Below are 24214 nucleotides of genomic sequence, written 5' to 3'. Positions count from 1 at the left end.
TTGTCTTTACTGAAATGCAGAGGAGCAGAACCCAGCTTGAGCTGAGCACAGGACAAAGAAGAGGGGAACAATGCCTCTGCAATGTGGTTTTGCAAAACTACCACAGAATTGCTGCTTCTTAAATCCTAGGGGACTGTACTGGAGCAATGCAATGTGGCATATTCCTCACAGGCAGAGCATAAAAAGCTAGATAAACAGCAAGTCTTTAGGAGGGACAGACCAAGGCCTATTTGTGGTAGCTGTAGTGTTTTGGGGTTCTGGTCCCACTGCTATTGTTGCTGGTGCCAATAGAAGAGCACCAAGGGAAGCACAGCAGCATGAAAGCTGTGTTTGCTGCCAGGGAAAGTACTTGCTGAATTCTGTGCCATGAGGTTTCATCTTTTCTGCTGTGCTTGGATATAGAGTTAATCATGTGCAACTCACATGTGGCTCCTTAATTCATTCAGGGTTTTCTTGTATTACTGCTAGTTCTTTCTTAAAAGGAAGGTGTTTCAAATCCAACGGATTTGGGCCTTTTTAAAATCTTGTGTTGTTTTCTATGAGTGTAGTGGGCCCTATTCTAGGATTTACCACAAGGCAAATGAATCCAGAATGTTATAATTTATTTAGAAAAAACTATTGGTATTGTTGCTTAATTCATATGGACAAGCAAACAACTCTTCTGCTGGGCTGCCTTACTAAGAGTAACAAATCAGTTCATGTTTTTAAAGTATCAGAAGAGAAACTTTAGGTGTCATTTACCTGCAAAGAGGTTCTACAAGGTCCTTGTCAAGAAAATCATGATCTTTTTTTACTGCGGCAATGTCAATGGGAAACTGGGAATCTATAAAAGAAGACACAATATTAAGACAATTGCTTCCTATTCAAATGAAAATGTATTGTCTACATCTAAAATGCTCTGCACGTGTTTCCTCACTGACATGCAGTATGATCCCTTTTACTCAGGCCTGATTTCCTTCCAGCCATATCTGTGACCCTTTCAGTTACTTCATTTTTTTCTATTGGAAGTTGAACATCTTATGCACCAAAGAGACAGCAACATCATGTCACTTTTGCTTTAATAAGATATTAAATTATTAGCTCTTCTTTCTACTGTCTAGAAGAAAAGAATGAGATCAGAAAATTAACAGCACACTTTCACTATCCACATGGGCAACAAGGTTCTCCATTCCCATCATTGCAACTTAATGAATTATTTGCTAGACAGACTTTTCGCACAAAATAGAAATGTCCTGACCTTCTCGTTTTTAATACAACGCCCAATAATAATTTTTAAAAAAGTGTTACTCAGATAAGAGACATGAAAAAATGAGCTCACTTACAGCCCTAATATTAGTTAAAAAGCCAGACTAGTGTGCTGGAAGCTGACATTTGCAGTGAAACGTGACGCAGCTGCAACACATTAGTGGGGTCCAGGACAGCGGGAGAGATTTCAGTGTCATGGCCGCCCCCCAGGTTGCTCAGCAATGCTCAGGTGCTACAACAGGAAACAGGGATGCAAGAACTGCAGCCAGCATCTTCAGACACCAGGGCTTACCGTTTACACAATAAATGCCTGCAAAAACAACCTTGTGCTCAGAGATGCAGACTGTCTAGCGTGCACATTGACTGCAAGGGAGCTGTGGGAGCTCAGTACCTGCGAGCCTGGCAGAAGCCAGCTAGTAAGCCTTGCTGGAGCTCCGCAGGCTTGTCATGGGATGAGGCCCAGACATCACGCTCCTTGACACTTTCGGTTCCCCAAGCGTGGATCGACAACGCCTGCACTGGCTCTCTGCAGAACTGGCTCTGGTCTGCAAGGTTTCACGGTTATTGCTCCCTGCCAGCGTAGCTGTGCTGCCTCCAGACCCACGCTGACCCTGGAAGCAGCCCAGCAGGTTTGGCAGAGCTGCGCGTAGGCTAATAAGCCCTAGTGGGCCTAAGCTGGCTGTGTATCTCTGGCAGAGATAATCTGCAGTGTGGAAAAATGAGGATCAGCTACAGTTTCCCTCTCACCACTGAGCTACAGAGAGTAGAAAATACCAGTCTCAGGCCCCAAACTGCTCCTGAGTGCAGCAGCAGTGTAAACACCCCCTGCTTATCTGAGCAGGACTTTTCAGCCACTCACTCCAGAAACAACAAAGCAGGGGAAATGACTGGAAGGCAGAGTCCATGCTTATTCTTGTTCCCAGAACTGAAAATTTTGGGACAGTGATCGGACACCCATTTGCTTTGAGCTAACACCAAAATATTTGCTTTTCTTGCTTTGTAGTGAGAGGAGAATGAATGAAAGCACAGCTCAGATCATTCACTTCTGATAACTTTGCAGAGTATTAATATTATCAATCTTATTTTAGACACAGTTCAGGAGATTTTAAAACAGAGACCTATGTATTTGGATTTTTTGTATTTGTTTTTGCTAATTTTTGAGCTTTACACAAACTATGTCCCCCTGTTTCTTTCCACAGCTATGTGGGTTAGAGTCTTACTTTTCTTTAGGCATTCGTATGACTCCAGCAGCTGAGGCTTTGTGAAAGCAGCCCACCATTGCAATGCTCCTAGTCAAATGTAGTGCTGGCGGACTGTAAACTCTCCTGGCAATGACTCAATGCACTTTCAGTCCTTCACAAATAGGAGAAAAACCTACTGACCTTCGTAGAACTGAGCATATTGGGGAAATCCAGCTGCACGTAACCAGTCACACGCTTCCTTTGCTTCGATTTCTGAGGAGAAAGAGAAGAGCAAATAGTTTACACTTTGTCATTTTTCATTAGAAATTCTTTTAACTGCAAGGAAACAGCAGAGGCTTGGTAACAGCTGTTAGCTACATAGCTACAGAAGCACTGCCATCATTCAGCAGTAACTGTCGGTAGCATCAGGAAACAAAATAGACATCTCTCAAAGAAGTCCTCCTGCCTCCATGGGACACAGGGCTGTCTAGCTGTTTGGTGACTGAGACAAAATGATAACCATCTCCACGTGGAAGGAGAGCTCCTGAGCCAGGTTGTGGCCTTGTGTCCTGTCCTTCCCTAGCACCTTACTGAAAGGCTTTGCACAGTGGAAGCTTTTGGGATGAAGTGAAGAAGCAGCAGGGTAGAAACGGGAAGACAGGGGACATGCACTGTGTTTTGTGCTGCTCCAAGATTTCTTGGAGAGAGCAATCAGTACAGACGTAGAGGGATATCATCTTTACACTGTTCCCAAAGAGGCCTGGAAGCCACTGAAAGCTCTGCCAAGAAAACCCCTGTGCAGGTATAATGCTACTGAAGGGACAGCTGTGCAGGTTGGATGCCTTTCCCTCCCTTTAGCTACTTAAAGTCAGTTATCTGGACTCCCTCTACAGTCAAAGGAGAGACATTTACCTACATAGGTTGATTCACTTCACCTTAAGGTGTCTAGAATAGGTGGGATAAATCACATACTGAAAATGCTTTTTCCTCTTATGACTGCTAACAGAGAAAGAATAAACAGTTACAGATATGTCTATGCAGCTAACTAAAACAGAGACAGGCAGTAGCTTCAAGCACTGGACCCCAGATCACTCACTCTTTTTAAATGTTAGTCCACTTCCAAGTCTGTTTTGGGCTATTTCATTTACCTCTCTGCAAGACAAATCTTTTCTTGAGAAGGCTAGTACTAGGCAGTGGGGAGATGAACCAATCTGTGTCACCTTGTCCTTGGGTCATCATTATTTAGAAGTATAGATGTAGCTTATGCTGGAGAAAATTTCCACTTTTAAACAGTTTTCACTGGGTAAGTTGAATCCTATTCCAATAGAAGAGCTGGGGGAATCATCAGCTGGACAAAAGAATAGTCCCTCCTTATTTGAGGGTTGACAGTAGGGATAGGTGAGAATGGGGAATGGAAGAAAATCCTGCCCCACAGGCGGGCTACATGAGACCCTACTCCCACAGATTTTTGCATAGGAGAGGCAGATCTAGCTTGTGCAAATACTAATCAACAGTGAATAAATGGCAGCTACATAAAAACAGAGAGTAAATTTTCAAGTCTCTCCAGTGAAACAGACTTTGTGCATTTCTGCAGTCACACACATGGTTTGTCCCCTGAACTCTGAGATGACCTATGCATGTTGACAGTAGGGTCACTCAATTTTTACCAAGCATCATGGGCTAATTCTGTAGAGACTTGAAAGCAATGCATCAAATCCAGCTCTGCCCAGCCAGGCAGACATGGGGATTCATAGGCTGTAGCTGCTCCCTGAGTGACTGGAAGAACAATGAAAAATAGACATTACCCACAAAAATGTGTATCACTGGTGAAATCTAGACAACTTTACAACATTTCTAACCTATCCAAGTGTAAATTAGGGTCTGCCTTTTGAACAGTCCCGATTTACGGGACATGCATACACATCTCTTATATTTGCAAAATCTGCATGTATGTCAGCTAAGGAATGGAGTCTGTAAGTGCTGAAGAAAGTAGACATTTAAGTTCCTTACTATTCAACCTGAATTAACCAATGAAAGGTTTTGGCACATTTGTGGTTGTAAAATCTAGGCAGCCATAATACAAAACCCTAAACTTAGAATTGTTGTTCCCTAAACTTAGACTTGGAAAAAGAAAAACAGACTCAGTGGCTCTTCTGCATCTTCTGCCTTGTATACAAAAATCCTTAGTTATGTACTAAAAAGCATTTTTAGAGATATGAGATGCTGGCATGAATTCTTCTCTATGTAATTCCATTCAGATCACTCACTACTGCAGCTCACTATAAAACCTGCTTTGAATATACTCCGTAGTATGTGACCCGCACACCGTTCTGCCCCTCTGAATACTGAATCACACCAGCAAATTTTGTTACAGAAATAAAAATTCAGAATATAAGGTCTACTTATCAAAAGCACAATTTCCCAAAGATGATTAGACAGCCAGTAACAGCTCTGCAATGGTCACAATCATTAGCAGTCCTGAAAAGGATTTACCACCAGGTCTTCATTTGCTTTGACATTACTTCATGTCAGGGCCAAAAAAGGAGTATGAAAGTACATTCAGTTCTCAACGCCGCACAAAAGAATGAGCAACTTACATAAAACGTGGCTCTCACTACTGCACATCTGTGTGCTGAAAGCACATCTCTATTATGTTCCAGTGAGACTGAATATTTTTATTAAATGCTTGGAAAAAAGACAAGCCTTTATACTTTTTCTTTTGCTTAATTCAATCTCATGAAACACAGACGAATCAATCCTATTTCAAAATGTATTTTACAACTCATAACAGCTGTACATTCTAGCTTCATCTGGCCTGGAAGCACAACTAACAGAGGCTGCGGGTGATGGAGAATGCTACCACTTAATGCTCTTATACGCTTATCATATTTCAATGTGTTTTTCAGTTGGCTGCTCAAATCAGCTTGCTAAGAAATATTCCTGAAGCCCAAGTGAGACTAAAAAATCTCAGGTTGCAAAGGGTGAATAATTGCAAGGAATGACCAAGGAAGTAAATCTCACCCTTTTTTTTGTTGTTGTTGTTCAAATATTGTTCATAACAGACTACAACTCTCTTAAGTTTATCCATTACTCAAAATGATTGTCAGATTAACTTCTGGCTTCCAACCTTTCGCTCTAGCTCCTACATGAAGGCATCTATTGCAAGTATTCTCATTTTCTGAATGATCACCTCAAACAAACAGATTCAGCCTCGAACAAGATTTGCTAAATCAGCCTCTGGGACACTGGACCGCAGACATGTATCAACAGGACAATTTCTCTCCCGTCTCTCTATTTTCTTTTTGGTCTTTTTAACAGGACAACAGAAGGATAGACAGTAACTTGCTATTGGCTCAGCCAAAAATATGACTTTGCTCATAATAGGCTGTTTCTACTGGTTAAAGGCATCTGTTTCAACTATTCCGGCCACAACCAAGTATTTACTCCTCAGCAGAGACGGAAGGTGATTTCTACTATCTCACTCTGGGCATGTAAGCCAAGTTATACTTCAAAATGTAATACAGGTCTTTTTTTCATTACTGGATGTTGTGATACTTGAAATATAATTTTAGATGCTCAATTTAACATTCATCTTCAGTGTATATACTGGATACTGTATATATACTGTATATAACCTCGATATAAGAACGAGCCTACAGCAGCTGCCCTATCGTCATGAGGCAAGCAGGCTACCAAGAACCAAAGTTAGGACAAAAAAAGAAGACGGAATCTCTTGGACTACAAGAATAAAAACACTCACAGTCCATCCATGAGAGCAAATTGTATTTCCAAAAGGCATTAAAGGTTCAGGAGATCATGGATGCTTTTTAGAAATAAAGCTAGTAGTTTCTCTCAGTCTCTGTAACAGAGACTGGATTCTTTCCAAAGTTTTGCTTCTCCCCAAGAAAACCTCATGTGAGAATATTGAACCTTTCAACACTGTAGGGCTATTCCTGAAGGGAGAAAGCAGGTGAGTTACATTAATTGCAACCTGCAATACAAAGAGGTGTGCATGCTGCCTCCTTGAGAAGAAAGTACTGCAGAAGTCAAGCAGAAAATCTTAGGAGAACAACTGGAAGTGACCAACTGAGGAAAAACTCACCCTGGGACCTGTCTGCTTATTGCTTAAGCTGAGAAACCAGGCCGCCTCAGGGCACAATCCTGCAAGTATGTGTAAAGCTGCCTGTGTTTGCAGATGGCTCCAAAGCACAGAGAAGGCCTGTCATGCTGAGAAGAGTGATACGAGAGAGGACGTGGCTCCTTGTTTTGAATTTTATAGCTGGCAGGAGCCAGAGCTTCTCCTGGACTCATGCCCCCGCCCCAACTACCTGCCCACTGGCAGTGTCCACCTCTGAGATAGCATCTCCAGGCTTTTGTTAGGACATCTGGGAAGCAGAAATTCTGGCATGGCCTGACCAAAAGGCTGCTGACCCCCATGTGTCTGATGGCAGGTTCATGTGTAGGCACTAGCCTGCTCTGCTGTCTGAAAAAATGACAAGCATCAGTTTGTCTAACAGTACTGGAGTTCTCAGGGATTTTTCAGTTTTTACTTGAAATGACCACGTGGCTTGACAGCAAACAAGTTTCTCTTTTCCAGTTCCCTTCTCCACCAGTAACAAGTCCTTACTGAGGTTTGTATCCTCAAAAGTCCTTCAGCAACACTTCTGAGGACATCGGGGTACTTCACGGTCATCTACACCCTTGCTATATATCAGCTTTTGCCAGGAGGCATGTACAAAGCCACCTAAGCACAGACGTTGCTACAGAGCTTCCTCAGATCTTGCCTTCGAGGCCCCCAAGAAGTTCCCTTCTTGCTTCACCAGAACTTTTTGCTGCAAATGTATAAGCAGGGACTTCAAACTTTGTCACTTCTTTGATAAGCCATTTTTTTTTTTCTGCAGCATTGTTTCTTAATCTTTCCTCTTGGAGTTGTCACTCTTTAATATTAAATTAAATGCTCATCAGAAACACTACTACTGCAGTCCGAAGTATGTATTGCACAGCAGATACTGAAATGCAAATCTCTGAACCTATATATTTTTATTTAAGAAAGTTAAGTAAAGTAAGGAGAGAGAGATTTACCCAGAAAACTTGACAGATGGTAAGAGTACAGCTGGAATATGGCTTCAAGTCCATGCTTAGCATTAAGCAGGCTTGAACTTATCTCCCACATGCCAAGTGAATGCTCTGGATATCCCAGGGCTGGAAGGGACACGGCTGTTTGCAGTCTTTTTCTCTCAATTCTTTTTCTGATTCTTCACAAACTGCTTCAATAGTGCCTAACGCCAGAGGAAGATTCACATTTTAAGATCCCGAGTGGGACCTATGACTACAGCAGCAAGAATTTTGACACCCGGGGCATATTTTAGGGAACCTATTTTTTAGCCACAGTGAATGCTTAGTTTACTTTCCAGTTGGCTCCCTTTGCAAGTCCACTTTACTACTTGTGCTGGTGGTGGATTAGCAAACCGACCCCTGTCATCCACAGGTCCTGCTTAGTCCACAGAAGCTGCATTTTAATTAGCACATTATTTGAAACAAAGAAAATTAAACTATTGGGACAGTCCTTCTTCACATGAAAGGAAGCAGCAGAACTGTCTAGGAAGTTGTTTGGGGGGTATTATTCTGTCAAGAAAAATTCATATAAGTAAATTCATTTTCCTGCACAGACCTTATTGCTGTCCATGAATATCATGGACACATATCAGTCACTACAAGATCTGGTTACTATGGTCTTTTCCCTTTTTCTGTCTAGATATCTGTAACTCTTACCTTGTTTCTGCCTTTCCAATCTTTCTTGTTCTGTCTCTTCTATTTTCTCTTTTGCTGACTCTCCTTATTTTGTACTATAATTTTTATTTAAGATTCAGATGTCCCTTTGCACAATGCAGTGAAAGAAATAACAGCTAGAATAAATAATGTACATAATTCTCTCATCTGTTGCATTTAAGTCAATTTTATGTTTGATAACCTTTATTCTTCATCTTTCTGTAACAAATAGCTGTGTATGCTCTCCTTTATATTCCCAATATATTGCACACCATTGAAATCTAATTTTACTAGATTTAAGATGAAAACATCTGCGAGTGTTAGAGAAAATGATTAATTAAGTCACTGGAAAGGCCTGTTTTCCTGTGCAGCTGTGCCAGTAAGCTCCCCTGGTAGATACAAGCTGGTCTATTAGGTAGAACAGGATTCACCCTACCAAGTGCTACCTGGAAGTAGAGTAACAATGTGGCTGCAGTTCCTAGGATTTGGAGTTGGTTAGTTTGGTGCTATGCCTTACACTAACTTTTGATGCTTGTCCTTCTCCTTGAAGAGGGAGAAAATTGTTGAGAGGACAGTTTGTACTGCAGCTTCCAGAATAACATTTACCTTGTATTTTAAGGTCAATTTGGAGGTTGAATCTGAGCCCACGTGGACCTATGTTAAGGGTGAACCAGAGAGCACTTTTGAGAAGGAAACCTTGACAATATCATGCACCTGAGACACGCTCAGGGCAGCTGTATGCACAAGTAGGTGAGCTTCAGCCTTGCCTAGACAATTTTTATGTTTGTCCTAAAGACCTGTCATGTCACCAACAAGCTATGTCACCGCCTTGATGTGTTCCTACAAGAGCCCTAATGAGGGCAGATGAGGTTTGCAGAAAAGCTGAGTCCACGCTGCAGCTGTATTGAAACAGGTCCAGGGAGTTTCAGCTTGTTCTTGCAGCCCTGGTAGCAGTCTAAGATATTTTAATGGCCCCCTCATTATCCTCCTATTCCTACATCTCATAATCTTCAAGATATTTATCCATGTAACTATTATTATTATTTTGCAGATGATGATCTAAAGCACAGATGCCCAGAGAGAAAATCTTTTAAAAGTGCATAACGTGGTCAGAGACAAGGTTGGTGGGAACTGGATGCCTGACTCATTTAGCTGCCCGTAAAAGTATGACTGTCACTGTCAAGTACTAATACCCTTAGAAATCTGGTGTAAGAAGACCAAATGCCAAATTTCTGAAGCGCTTAGACTCCTAAACTATCACTCCGTTGTCATGCAGTCATTACCTAACCCTAAAGACTGATAGGTTTCCTTTGAATGGCTTTTGCAAAGCTACTTCAGAGCTAGGAAATTAACCCTGCTGTAGGGTTTAAGTGTTAAACTGTAGTGAACAGGAACATATTTATAAATATGAGAACAGGTGGCTTTCCGAGGTCATGTAAAAAATTCACAGCAAAACAGAGCCTCACACCTATAGTTTGCAAGGCGTAGATTAGAACCCCAGCTACTAGATTATCCTCTCTATGCGCTACTGCAGGCAGCGTGCTGCAGATCAGGGAAAAATACAAAGCTTCTAATGTTCCTTATGGGCAAAGTCTCATGCAATTTAATAGATACAAGTTTCTGCAACATTTTCAGTTGCATTACACTCACTAGAATTCTTTAAAAGAGAAAATTCTTGAGTTTTATCTGTAAGATGGCATAAATTTTTGTGCAAAGGATACTAGTGTCTCTGGAATTATTTAGGCGTTTAGCATAATTTCCACAGAGCTCCATTTAAAGGAATGCTTTTAGATAGAACTCTAATGGTTTACCCTATTCCTTTCTATTCTGTAGGACTTTTCCTGAATAATTCCAATAATAACGCAAAGGTAACTGTGCACCCATAAAATTTTCATTTATAGTACAGGTCTATCATAAATAAAATAAAACATAAGCATGAAATGAATTCATATTATTTTATTATACTATGGTGCATACTCTTCAATAAATCCAGATAATAAGGTTTTCAAAGGTGGGATTTCATTGGAATTATTTTATACCATGCTGTATAATTACTATTAGAGATAGGGTTATGTTTTGCAAGCGAAAAAACAAATAAAGCTGTCAAAGCATTATTTTAATAGACCTTAAGCTTTTGCAGAATACTGTGGTACCAGTAATAATACAATAAAACATGGACCTTTTAAACTACTGTAGCTGAAAATAATTCAAATGACAATAGAAAAAAGATCTTTTCAAGCTCATGAGCAGTTTCCTTATACATAGCTCTTTACACTTTGTGTATACTAGTCAGATGATATCCATTCATGTTTTTGACTTCTTAGAGAGGTTGCAAGTGAGAAACAAGATTACTTATGGACATGAAAAGAATCTCATATGGTGAGAGATGAAAAGATTTGGACTGTTTACCTTGGAGGGCAGATGAATAAAGAAGGGTTATGATAAAAGGATGCAAAATAATGGATAATATAAAAATAGGAAATTGGGAATGTCTATTCGCTCTGCCTTGCAGCACAAGGACAGGGAGATTAATGAAAAGGGAGGAATGAAAAAGAAATGCAATATGAACTGATAAAGAAAATATTTTTTTATACAATCTATAAAATTCATTGCCAAAGGACACTGGGATCAGGAGATGAGTGGGCTTAAAACTGAGCTGGAGTTTTATCTGACGACTTGGTGCTAACACCACAGATTTGGAAAAGGATGCATCATTCTCTGGAGCAGAAGAGAAACCAAACTAATGAGTGTGATACGCAATTTTTTTTCCTGATTTGATAAATCCTTACACAGCTTTTCCTCTTGAGCAACTAACATGTCCTGTGCTCAGACATAACGTGGGACTACATAAAATACTTTTTTGACCCACTATGACAATTTTTTTGTTTCTCATGGTAACCAAATTCTGCACAGTCCAGCTGGGACACTTCTGCTCATCAGTCTTTTATCTTGAGCTCGGCTGCATTTCCTAAGATGAAAGATGTTTTCTTCTGGCCAGGAGTTAGGAACTTCCCCTTTGGGTGAAGGGATTGTGCTTAATTCCTTTCCTAAATTAATGGGATACTGGTAAAACTGCTAGGCTTGAGATTTATAGCAGGTTCACCAGACATGAAACTCTAGGGATCTGGGAATATTGTGTCTATATTAATGTTTTTTACATCTATATCTTATTAGCGCAAGGAACATAGCACAGTGATTTCACTCATGCTAACGTGAAGGAAGCTGCGCAAATAGCACAATGGGAAAAACACTCACAGCTTGCAGTGTAGGAAAGATCTTTGTATAATGCGCTACATGACTCTTTAAGCTAAGAGGTGACTTGCAGGGGCTATTAAAGCAGGAAGCAGAACAAGCCAGCAGGGACACAGGCATACACAAAGACCTCAGGAAGAAGAAATAAACTGAGGGAGCCCCAATTCAGTGTAATTACCCTCCCTTTCAGGCAGACATCAGTGCCTTTAGGAGTCTTTAGCCTTAAATTGCTTCCCCAGGGAATTCTCCCATGATGTGGATTTCTATGTAGACTTGCTGTGCTGAGATACAGGGGTGGGATGCTCAGCACAGTCAGGCACCTAAGTACCTGGGAATGTAATGAGACTCAGATACCAAGTTCTCTTAACATTTGAAAGTCTTAGACATAACATTAGTAACACAGCAAAGATTTTTAATACAGAAAATTGATGGTGAAAACTCAGATACAGTGTCTGCGGTTCAGCTACATGATATAAACAAGAGATTCAGGTCTTCCTCTGAGTTTCTTCTCCGTATCTTTGATTGCTGAGATCATCTGAGATCATCATGATCATCTGTATTAACTGATGATTTCAGTTTCTCCTTTCTTTCTGTATCTTCAACCTCAAAGCCACTTAAAACTAACCCTATGCCTTCCATTTCTCTAACATTTTTGCTACCCATTCTCCCAGACGTCCACTCAGGTTATACATTCTTACTCAGCGTTAGAGCTTTTTTTCCTTCTTTTTTTGCCATCTTCCTTTTACATTCCTAAACCAGGACTTTAAATCCCTCCTAACCCTGAAAATCTCTCCCTATCTTCAAGCATCACTTCGAAAGCGCTTTTCTTCTTAGCTCACAATTGATTTGTACAATGCAGCTCTTTGTGATGACACTAATAAAACAATAGCTTGTATCCCACATCTCATCTGCAGGCACTTTAAAAGGTTATAAAAACTGATGCGAAAGTTATATATAGGGATCACTTCATCCCTGGGTGAAATGCAGCTGCATTAGGATGAAATGTGGCAGCTGCATAAAAGAACGCTGCAGCAGTTTATGACAAGAAACAAGAAGAATACTTTATCCAGCTGAAACTACAAAGGGGATTTATGAGATAGATAAAATTCAAATAATATATATATATATTGGGAGCTGACAAGGACACCAGGCTCTCCACCCTCCAGTCTAAGGGAAAGTATGCTGTGCTAATAGCCAGAAGTGATTAAAAGCTCTGGTCCCTTTGCCACCCCGCTAGGTAGGATTTATATTCCTTTTCTTGACTTTTGACAGCATCCATGAGTATTGGTTCAGCACAGATTTAGAGACCAGAGTGCCACCCACTCATTCACCAGTATTGCCCTGCCCATCCCACCTATTTGGTCTGCCACTCAAATAGCTGCCAAGCACTGTTGACAACAGGGTGTTGATACATAATTGTGCATGAGAACTGTACATCCACTGAAAAATGTGTTTGGAAAAGGGTATGGAAACTGTGAGTCTTTAAGGACTCTAATATAGATTATATTGTATTTTTAATGTGGGAGGAATATTATCAAATAGGTAGAGAAGGGGTAACAGTCATATCTCTTGGGAACTACTCCAAAACTTGCAGTGATTCATAGCGTGACTATAGGCTAAATTTTGAAAACAGCCTCTCACTTTATGAGTGTCTGCCTTTAGCTTCCCAACCTAAGAGATACAGGCTGCATGTAAACTCCTACAGAGTGGTCAGAGAGTGGCCTGAAGACCAAAATAGCTGCTGAGCTCAGATTTAAAAGGGAAATTTTGAGTGCAGCTGCTGTTTAGAACACCTTCAAGCATATGCTCACTTGCCACCCAGATGTGCTGTAAAGCAATTTTTATTGCGTATCAGTGATATTGCTGTAACTAATAGACATTAATAACGAGTCAGTAAAACATTGTATCTATATGTACCTATGTATACGCAGATTATATATCTACTAATGGATCATTGTTTTCGAAGAGTGAAGAAGCAAGTGAGTGCACTATTTTAGGAAAAGTATAAAAAACAACTCCAAGCTGACCCAACAGTGAGGAGGAAGAAATTTCCACTGGCAACATCATACTTCTCCTGATGCAGAACTTCAGCTGAAGACTTGCTGAAAGCTCCTCTACAGCCCTTGCCTTCTTAAGGAAGACTAACATCACTGATTTTAGGACCCAGAGAGTCATAGGAAGGGTGAGCATAATGTCAGGGAGAGCGGTAGATAATAGGAAGTATATGTGGATTAGTTCCAACTGTACTACTTTTGGGAACTAGCCATAACTGAACACTTTGAACTAGGAGTGTTATCATCTTTGTTATTGGACTAATGCTAATTCTGTTTAGATTGCTAATATTTCAGTTACACTAGCAGTAAATTCTTGGATCCATATACCACGTACGTTTCTTCAGTCCACATAACTTGCATGAGGTATTTGTTCTGGTACTGTGCCCTTGAGACCAGATTTTAATTCGGATGCAACAGATGGCCCCAGCACTCCATGCAGCTTTCAGCTACCCTTTGTCCTTGCAAGGGTCTGAAAAATGTCATTTTCTGCAAGGCTAGAGGAGATTTGCAGGCAGCTTTCAAGCTGCCTGAAAGCTGTCCAAGGTCTCTAGAGTAGCCTGACATTCAGAGGGCTCTCAAGAGCGTGTAGTGCTGGTTTGAGGATTAGTTTCAGCTCCCATAGGTGCTCATAACTCCAATTAAAGACAGAGAGTCCTCTTTCTGGAAGTCAGGGCATTCAAGCTCAGTGTCCTAAACTGGAGGCCAAGTCTCAGAATTCAGCATCTTGCCTTAGTTTTTTCCACAATACCCAATACGGTTTGTGTGGGTGCAGTACAAAAGTTAATTGGTCAAACAATAATTGGATCTCCTAAGATGAAAGGCACTAAGGAATGTAGGAAAATGCTTTATGTTATAATTTGAGTGAAAATGTAAACAAACCCTCAAAAGTTAGATGTTGTAATAGTAAACTTTCTCTCTGAATTATGCAGATAAGTACTACAAAACATAATTCCTTATCACCATATTAATTATTGTTTGGTTATACCCATAATGTGCTGTAGTTGTTCAAATTACATGTGGGTAATCAGATATACATCAGAGACGCCCCACCCATCTGAGGTGGTCTTCATGCTGTGAATTTATATTAAACACTGAACATTAATATGAAACTAACTTTCCTTGGAGATAATGCTTTGATGTATTAATAAAAAAGACTTATCAGTTTTTGTTTATCATAAATTAAGATTAAAGCAATTTACTTTGGAGTTCTGAGTGAGACGAGTAATTTATAGTGCTAGCACCATTGATAAGATACAGCACTCAAACAAGAACTGAAATGCTCAATACAGAGGTCCAGATCCTTGGCTTGTGCACAGGTGACTGTAATGCAAATTGCTGAATTCTCAGGTGGTGTTATCAGTATTACCTGTTATCAGCTGATCAACACTACCAGCAGATCTGCCTTTAAATCCCACTGTATCCTTATTAGCTGTTTTCTTTAAAAAGCCCATTGGGAAAGAGGTTCTCCGTATTTCTTCTGAAAAAACCCAAACCCCAAACAGCAAAATGTCAGTAGTTCACAAAATTTGGAAGAAGCTATGATCTACATACAATAACAGCAATACCAGGCCCTCTTGACTTCTTCTCTGATTCACCACCATACTGTAATTATTATCATTAGAGTATATCAATATTATTAACATTTCATCATGCCTCAAGACTGTTAGTGAAGAATAATTCATAAAATTACAGTTAATACAATTAGTGAATATACACTTTTTGTTTCATTTCTGAGAGGATTAAATGTCAAACACCCATATCTGTTTAACTCTTCTTTCAGCTGCTATTCATTGCATGAATATTGCTAATGAGAGCTGCCAGGATATCTTCTTATCACTACTGTATAAAGAAATGAAAAATCATTAAATTAATCTGAAGCATAATTTATTTATTTTTAAACTGAACATTCTGAACGTGATCCATCTTCCATTTCGGAGTTAGATCAAACCTATTGAAGCACAGGATGTATATGATGCAATCTAAGTTGGCTCTTCCATGAGCTGGTGTGGACCAGAGGTCCCTTCCAGCCTATTTTGTCCCATGGTTCTATTATACATTTCTGAATTGTTATTTCATGTGATTGGAGAAATAGCAGGAGTTCATGTAGAATGTTATTACAAACTAAATTTTATGCCTTGCTTGGACTGTACACTGCTGTTAAAATAGCGGAGTCACAGCAGTGACTTGCAGGATTGCTCTCATCCAGAACTCTTGACCACATGACTCTGCACTGATCTTAACAGAATCATGAGGAACAACAGTAAGATTAAAGGAAGCAGTTACTTGCTCACTGAAAAAGAAAAATTTGTCCTCACTTCCTTCACGAAGACACCCATTTTCAAGAAGGTGCTGTACAAAAGCTTTTCTCAAACACAAAAACAGCACTGAATGTGGAAAAGTCAAACTAAAGGTTCCATTTTACAGTAGCAGTACAGCTACTCTGCAGATAGCTGGACAGTTTTCATCATCCATCCTGTGATGGGTGTTTTGTTCAATTTTACTGAATAGATGCAACTAACTTAATATCGAAATGGGGAATTCAAAGGCCAGAATTTTAAGGATATTTAAATATTCTAACTGGCAGGGTGCAGATCTCCAAAGATACGTGAAGTATTTAACTCATTTGCCTCCCAAGCACCCACACATCTTTGATTTTAATTCATCTGATCCTGCCATTCTAATACCCTGTAACTACAGAAATGAGAGATGAGGATTGCAAGAGTTGGATATCCTGCACAGTTTGGAACATACACATCTAAATGTACTTAGCAGACACAAACAGACAACTACAGAGCAGAACAGTTTTACTGCTCAGCTGAAATAACTTTGATATCTAAACTAAAATGCTTCCAGAATTTTTCTTCACAAAAATCATAGTTTTCTTTTGTTCAGTTCCCTTTGCAATGAAAGGTGCACTCCATAAACAGGAATATACAGAAATTACACTAAAGCAATTCCTACATGATAGCTGTACACAAACATTTATTCATCTGTATTAGAGGGAAGAAGGAACAGACAATTTGGCTATCTTGGTATAGTTATTATTTTTAGCGCTGTGGCTGAGGTCTCTAGTCTCCTTTCCATACATATTTTTAGAGAAGGCAGTGGGGAGCTTATGTGCTCCTTCAAGTAGAGAACAGACTCTTAATGTCTGAAATGAATGAAAATATAGGTTTTCCATTCTGCAGCTCACCTGGCTCCACTTCCAGCTATTAAAACAATAGTACAAGGCAACTGTTCTTTATAATACAACATTCAGCTATAGCAGAACTAACACTGGGTATCCATAGTTCTGACACTTCTCATTTCCTTATCCTTGTTACACCACAGAGCAAATGGAAGCCAGATTCATAGGAACCCTGTAATTACTTGACAGTAATCATTGCCAGCAGTAAAGCAGAATTAGCAAAGAACTAATTACCACACCACCCAGGACTACAACACTCCACACTTTTTTACTGTTATTTTTAGCTACAAGCAGGAAAGACATAAATTGCTCTTTTATCAAATAGCATGAAAGAGCTCAGGTAAGTTAGATGTTTGCAGTTATCACTCTATAAAGTTGGAGTCTGCCCTTCAGCTATGTGGCATATATTACCCTGGCAAAAGACAACAGGAAGGCTGGAGACCTACCACTGCCTGCTCCCTGCCGTTACAGGACACAGGGTCTGTGGTGTAGATGGCAGGAGACGCTAAAGCTAGCAAAGCATAAACCTACTATTTTCATGTAAATGTCCCTAGCAGAATAAGGTGAGGGAATGCACAAGGACTGGTTCCGTAAACGTCAGTGAAACACAGACCATGGCACTTTTTAAGTTGCTGGCTGAATTTCAAATATTTTTTAATTCTTTATGAGTTGATGGGGAATCGACTGGGGAGCTTCATTTGCCACCTCACTGAGTGAGTCCCTTTGATCTGGCTGCTAGATAGCACAGTCTGACCGCTCTGACTTCTTACTTGCCTTAGCTACAGGCAGAGGGTTTGTTCACTTGGCAGTGCTAGTAGCTAGATACTTGGAAAGTAAATGACTAACTCCCTGCTCAACCAGACTTTTGGTGGGAAATGAGACACGTTCATGTCACTTAACACCCTTATGCTTCAACTCAAAATGGGAAAACTGCCCTTGGGAAGGAAGATTGTGAGGCTCACTATGTTGAAGTGCGTGATATGCTCAAAGTACCTGAGGACCACATAGACACCTTGCATGAGGTGGTTTCCTCTCCTCTGTGACTTCAATAGTCAGGAGGCCTGGATATTGGATAGGAGAATTTTTGGTGCTTTTAAGAATTTGGTTCAGCCCTTAGCTGATTCCTGGAGTTCTTTATGTCACAGGCATGTCTGTGACAGGCAGACACAAGGCATTTGTCCTTCTTCCAACACATATTTTCTACATGGAATTATTTAGCTACAATGAATTATCCTAAACCATGACCTGATTCCTAATCATTTAGAGAGCGTTCGCCAAAAGATCAATGACTATAGCTCCATTCTGAGCTCAGCTATAGTCTGAGTTCAGTTTAGTCCAAGGGAGAGTTTAGTGCACTAAAAAAAACAAATAAAGATTTTTTTTATATAAAAAATGAGATGAGTGTTGGAGTGCATGCTTGAAATATTCCCTTTGAACTCTACAGTGCTATTAGCATGCCACCGTTGTAGCTCTTGGTGCTCGTTCAGCATGTGCTACGTGGATGTACCAAGATCTGAGTACATCGTTTGCCAAGCAGAACGACAGGAGTAATGTGACTATTTCTGAAAAACGAAGCGTTTATGGCTTGTTCAGTTTCAGAAGATGTTTCATAATCTTCAGCACTCACAGCGTGTCGCTCATGGGCTTGCAACATACTCCCTCCAAACAGAAGCTGCTTTGTGCTCACCACTGAAGAAGCATGTGCTACGCGAGTGCCATACTGTATTTGGCAGTAGCTGTTAGAAGTAAATTTACAGTGGATTAGGGAGATGCAAGGCAACGTGCCTGGTAGTGTAATTCTGGAAAGCATTAAATACTCTGTTTAAAGAAGAGATGAGAGATGGCTCCTATTCAAAATCTTGGGGATTGAGGTTCAATTTGTTGGGCAGAATTTCCATTTCGTTTCTAGGAAAACAAATTGCTGAGCAACAAGTGCTGTCCTACCCCGGAAGGATGTGTGAAGATATGTTCTTCAGACTTCACCTCCAGCACGAGGTGTGAGCCCCTGCACAGGGCTGCCATGGCCCGTGCCAGCTGGAAGGCACCCCGCTGGCTGCTGCACTGCCTTCGGGATGAGCCAAGCATCCGTCTCTGTGTTCGCATGTGCTCTGCACGGAGCAGGATCCTCGGGCAGGGGCTGCTCTGGCTTCACGTCCCCTCAAGGCCAGGACAACCCGTGTGTTGAGGACAGGAGCCATTTTTGTCTGTCCAGCGCTGCACTAGTGGCATATATAGATAAATGCAAAGATAGAAAATTGATTGTATATGTTGGGAAGGAAAATAAGAAGTATTTCATTTTCCAAGCCTAGCCTTTTTCTAGACTTGACCTGGGATTGAACTTTTAAGATTCTGAATTTTTTTGATGGTTTATTTCACTTTCAGATTTTGGCAGGGGCTAGCATCAGATATGCCAGAAGAATGATGAGATAAATTGTTCTCCAGACAGAAACAGAAGCAGAAAGCAGGCAATTGCCTACAAAAGATGGTCTCTTCTATGGATTTTACTGCAAAAACTGCTGGCTCCATTTTCAAAAGGAAAGAAGCCTAAATCTGACAATGAGATCTCAGCAAAATGGAAGTAAAAGATTCTAAATAATCATTTTAAGAGACAAATGCTGCTCTGAAACCACTGGTTAAAACTGAACACACAATAAAGGTATTTTGACTTAGAAGATGGGCTCTATTTTCTGATATTTCTTTACTCTGTAGTGCTAATTAGAAATCCTGGACCCATGGTAGTCTGTGGCAGTAGTCACACTGAGGAATGGAAAATTACAGTTCTTTACTTTTTGGTAGGGCTCTATCTTTGAAGAGAAATAATACCGACAAACTAATGTCAACCCCACTGATTTACCTGCACTAAAGAATGTGCCGGGAAGGCAAAACTACCAAAAGGTGAAAACTGCAGCTGTAATGCAACATTGGCTGACTCTTTCTGATTTGGGGAACAGAGCTAGGTTTTCCATTAATCTTTCTGGAACTCCAAACCAAAGTCAATCACTAAAAAGAGCCTCAAAACAGAGTCTACAAAGCTACTATTTGTTTAATGCATTTCAAAGCATTTCCTTCATTCATTGTTTACTGATCTGGCCTTTCCTAATCAGGGGTAGAAAAACATAATGAGTGCCGATCACCTGCAAGCTCTAATCCCTTGGAAAGAACTTTTTCAGGAAAATGTTGTTATGGTGAATGCTTTCAGGGAGTGCTGGAGTTTTAAAGTTTCTCATGATGTTTTGCATTCTTCCTCTAAATTAACAGGAAAAAACTCATCTGGCTCTCATTTGAATCCTCAATAGACCTTAAAAAGGAAATTCCAAAGAGAAGTGTATTCCTACACCTAAAATTTTTGAGAACGGTGCTGTAAGCGTCTCTCAAATCAACATCAGGCAGGAGAATCACAGTAAAGGCTGGCGGTCCTCTGTCAGGAGCGGACCCGCTTGTTCCACACAAAGTCAGGGGTCTCAGCAGAGGGGCTGATTTTATAAAACAGGACTTCAACAGGAGTCACCTCAGAAGTTTAGCATTAAGGATGTGCTTAAATATCTTGTTAAACTGTCTTGCATGCATAGCAGCTATTTTGTCATCCATGTAAACTATTTACTTATATATGTATGGATTTCTAGACACGAGTTAGAATCATCACACCTAGAAACAACTGCATTGGAACTATTAACCCCAGGTACACCTTAAGTCCAGTGGGAGAAGGAGCCACTTCCATGAAAATACTTATCTTATCTTAAAGCAAATGTCTAAAAAAAATCAAATGCATTGTATGAGAAAAGTATGCATTCTTCTCTAGAGACTATATAGCAAATTTAGGATGAATAGGCATATAAAGCTACAGACATTTCCAGTGAGATGAAATGGATTCTTCCTTGAGACATCCCCTGTCAATGCACTGTGTGACCTGAGGTTATTAATTTCATCTCTTTACACCTGATTTTCTCCATTTGCAGTGATGGCATAAATGATCCATGCCCACGTTTGCAAAGGGATTTGAGATTTATGCAGGAACATTCCTATGTAGGTGATCAGTGTTTACTGCAAAGAGCATATATTTCCCGCACAAAGCATGTCATTGAGTTAGTATTACCTGACCTCAGAATCCACTAATCTCAAACACAAGCAAGGAAATACTGGAGTTATTCATCCTATCTGTATCCTGTTCATCAATTCACCTGCTCAAAACGCATCAGCTGGTTTCCTTAGGCTATATCTATGTCTCACTTATCAAATTAGGCTGTGCTTACTGAGATCGCCCCTGTAGCTGATACTATACGTTCTTTGTATTCAGGTTTTCTTTTAGTATTTTAAGCTTATGAACAACTCCAAGAAGTTTTTAATTTTAGAACTTGTCAGAAAACTGCTTTTCTTTTCCTAAAAATGCGCTCAAAGCACAAGGCCAGCATCTTTAGTTCTAAATTAACGCCAAAGAGAAGGCTGGTCTTACCAGACCTCTTAGAAAGGCAAGCATCTCCTCTTTTCCAGTGCCGTAAGGCCACTGTTCCTAGCTCTGCCTAGATGTATCCAGGCAAGCTCTTGCTCAGTACAGAACACAGAGGCTAATATGAGAGCACAACACTGGCAAAGCCTCACCAGAGGATTCTCACAATTGATGTGAAGATAATAAAACTGATTTGTGGACACACAACTGGGCACCTTGCTCACTTTATTGGTTTCTTACAGCTGTTATTGATTGCATTCTTCCCTGTGCTTTTCACCTCTTTCAGTTTAGAGACTTTAGGAAGAAACTTTTAATAGGAATTTGTTTGTGTCATACCTACTTGGCATGCTGTGCACTACTATTACACACATAAACAAGGAACACGATGCAACACCGCAGCAACTGATTTAACTAAATATCCAGTTGTGCTCCATGCCATCTGGATCTGGGAAGAATCATGCCTTAAATGAAAAACCTAATGTTGGCTCTCCCCCCAAAAAAAAGTTCACCCTTCACATAACATATGACAATGCACCAGCTTTGACTTAAGACTTCATCAGTAAGAAATTGGCCTAGCAATGGTATTTCTCCTCCAACAAGCATACACAATCTCTGTTATACTGTTCCTTCCACCTAGATCTGAATTTGGGGTGTCCTTCAGAGCTGGTATGAAGCCACTGTTTGCTAGGAAGTAGTAACCTGTCACACATCACCTCTGAAATAAATTACCTCTTGCCAAACCACCGATGTTAGGATGGATCTTAATTTAGATTATGAGACTGTCAGCAGCTAAAACAAATAGTTAATATTTCCCTGCACAATTTATGAATTTAGCTGTCTGTCTTAGTCATTTTTAATGTGTTCATTGCAGCAGAAACCCACTGACAGTCTGAGTAAATGCTTTGACTTGTAATACACAGTCACCTAAAAAATTAATGATGAGTTCTTTTCCCATAAGACTTAAGGACGGAAAAATTTCCAACACTGTGGCCTCTAAAGAAGAAACACTCAGGAGAATATTGTTATTAGGTGACACTGAGCAAATACTTGAGCAGGAATGATTGAAGCAGACTTTGTATCCTAAGGATTTAATGAGCAGCTTGGAGGAGTTGATGGCCTGAGGCATAGCCTCAGGTCATTAAACTTCAAATGGTTATTAATCCCCAGGAAAAGCTTTCTGTCAAGGTCATTAATGCTATTATACAGTGGAAACTGAGGATGTATAGGGAAATTAGCATATAGTCTGTTTGCAGGAAAAATGCTCTCAGAAAGCACAGGCAGGTCATTTCTAGCAGGATACTTCAGCGAGCCTTAGCCAGCCAGCTTGACTGAACTTCCGTTTAACTTTCTGTACCATTTCTAAGCTAAGTTGCTCTTTTGCAGAGTGTCACCACAGGAACTTGATCGTGTACTGAACGCTTAAACTGGAGGGCAGTATAAGTCCACTGGAGTAACACTGGCTAACACTGGGAAGTCCCTTATTGCTGAGGAAAGATATCTGAGCGTATGTTTTTAGGTTAGACTCCTGCCCTGCTATTACCTCTTTTTAGAATAAAAATAGGAAATCTGATTCAGCTGATGTGTGTACTGTTTCATGGTGAATATAGCATTTGACTGAAGAGCGAAACTGTATAGGTATTAAGATCATTACCCTTTTTTTCTGCCAGTTTTCTAGGATAGAGGTCTTCTTCCATCTCACTGACTTCAACAGCAGAAATATCTGGAACCAGAAAGAAAACAGTCACTGGTCCCAGTCAGCCTCTGCTGATTGCATGACAGAGAGATGGGAGCAGAGCATGGACAGCCACGGCATGCCTCTATTCCCCAGGTGCCGGGAATTGGGCCGTGCTGCCAGGTTAATGTGAACAGCCTGCCCTGCAGGAAGAGGACAAAAATATATGGTGATATCCCAGGTAGAGGCCACCTTTTTGGACACATTCTCTGTTCTGGGTGCCTAGTGAATGAAACTACAGTTACAGTCACTCCTATTACCTTTTCATGAAATGTGGATATTTCTGGTGGACAGATCCTGCGACGTTTTATAACTAGGCTCTAGATTTAGGCAGTTATTTGCTTAGCTAATTTTGTGTGGCTAATGGTCAAGACTGGAAGTCAGATCTATTGGTTTTTGTTTTCCCAGATTCTGCTGCTGGTTTTACGATTTGATTTGGGCAAATAGTTAAATTAGCCCTGTGCATCAGAGCTTCCTCCATTAAAAGGATTATAAACATACCTATCACAATAGATGTTCTGAACCTTAATTAATTAGATCTATTTACAAGGGACCTGAAAATATTTGGTTCCAAATTATTACATTATAATGATCAATGCTTGATATTTAAGACAATAGCACAGGCTACAAATGCCTAAAACTGTTCCTTCTGCTCTAACTAAGCAGGGAAAACAGAAAATTGTTAGTAACATCATTCTGATTACACCCTTGAGGATTACCTAACACCCCAATTACACAGCTGTCCAAATTAAGAGAAGAAATCTTTCTTTATTAAAAACTCTGAGGAGATTTAGAATGTGACAGTTTATTATCTTAAGTGAAAAGAAAGAACAGAAGGACATTTTGACATATTTAATTCTTCTGACAATGCCTACATTAAATGATCAATCCTTAAAAGTGCATTGCTATTTATTGTTTGATTAAGCACCCTACCATTCACGGGCATCAGCCGAATGTATCCTTACTAAATGGAATTTATGCAAATGTTATTTCAATCAAATGTCTCAACATAGGTGTCAGTAACACACCCACCTATGTGGAACCTGAGGGCAAATTCACTGTTGTTTTTTTTGTCTAATTAGTTTCCTGGGAGATATTCATTAAATGAAATTGCTAAATTATTGGAGCACAGAACAGTACAATGATATTATGAAAAAGAAACCCTTTGTATGATACAACTACGTAGTTTTTGCATATATTTAGGTCCTTGATTTAGTGGCGCATATAGTACATATGTTTAGAAACTGATCCTGTGAAAAACTTGTTACACTTTTAAAATATAAATATGACTGATTATTTCTAGAATGAAAATTTCACTTAATTTATACGTTATACATCATTCCAAATACC

At 40.0% G+C, this 24214-nt stretch overlaps 1 protein-coding gene across 10 annotated transcripts in view; it reads right to left on the bottom strand.

The window, feature by feature from the left end:
• STARD13 (StAR related lipid transfer domain containing 13) overlaps positions 1 to 24214 on the bottom strand; it is a 328326-nt gene that overhangs the window by 51264 nt on the left and 252848 nt on the right. For 9 of the 10 annotated variants that reach the window (XR_695808.2, XR_011138676.1, XM_068930087.1 and 6 more), the window contains 2 exons: positions 2628 to 2699; positions 742 to 823 (listed from right to left, as the gene is read on the bottom strand). Coding sequence is in view for 8 of the 10 variants with exons in the window: in XM_068930087.1 (XP_068786188.1) it covers positions 742 to 823; positions 2628 to 2699 (154 nt within the window). In the remaining 2 variants the exon portion in view is untranslated. Of the gene's footprint in view, positions 1 to 741; positions 824 to 2627; positions 2700 to 22783; positions 22852 to 24214 lie in introns of those variants that run through there. The other variant, XM_009686493.2, reaches the window with a different exon arrangement.

The sequence above is a fragment of the Struthio camelus genome, chromosome 1 (genome assembly GCF_040807025.1).
Source record: "Struthio camelus isolate bStrCam1 chromosome 1, bStrCam1.hap1, whole genome shotgun sequence".
Classification (NCBI taxonomy): domain Eukaryota; kingdom Metazoa; phylum Chordata; class Aves; order Struthioniformes; family Struthionidae; genus Struthio; species Struthio camelus.
This window is presented reverse-complemented; position numbering and strand designations above follow the sequence as displayed.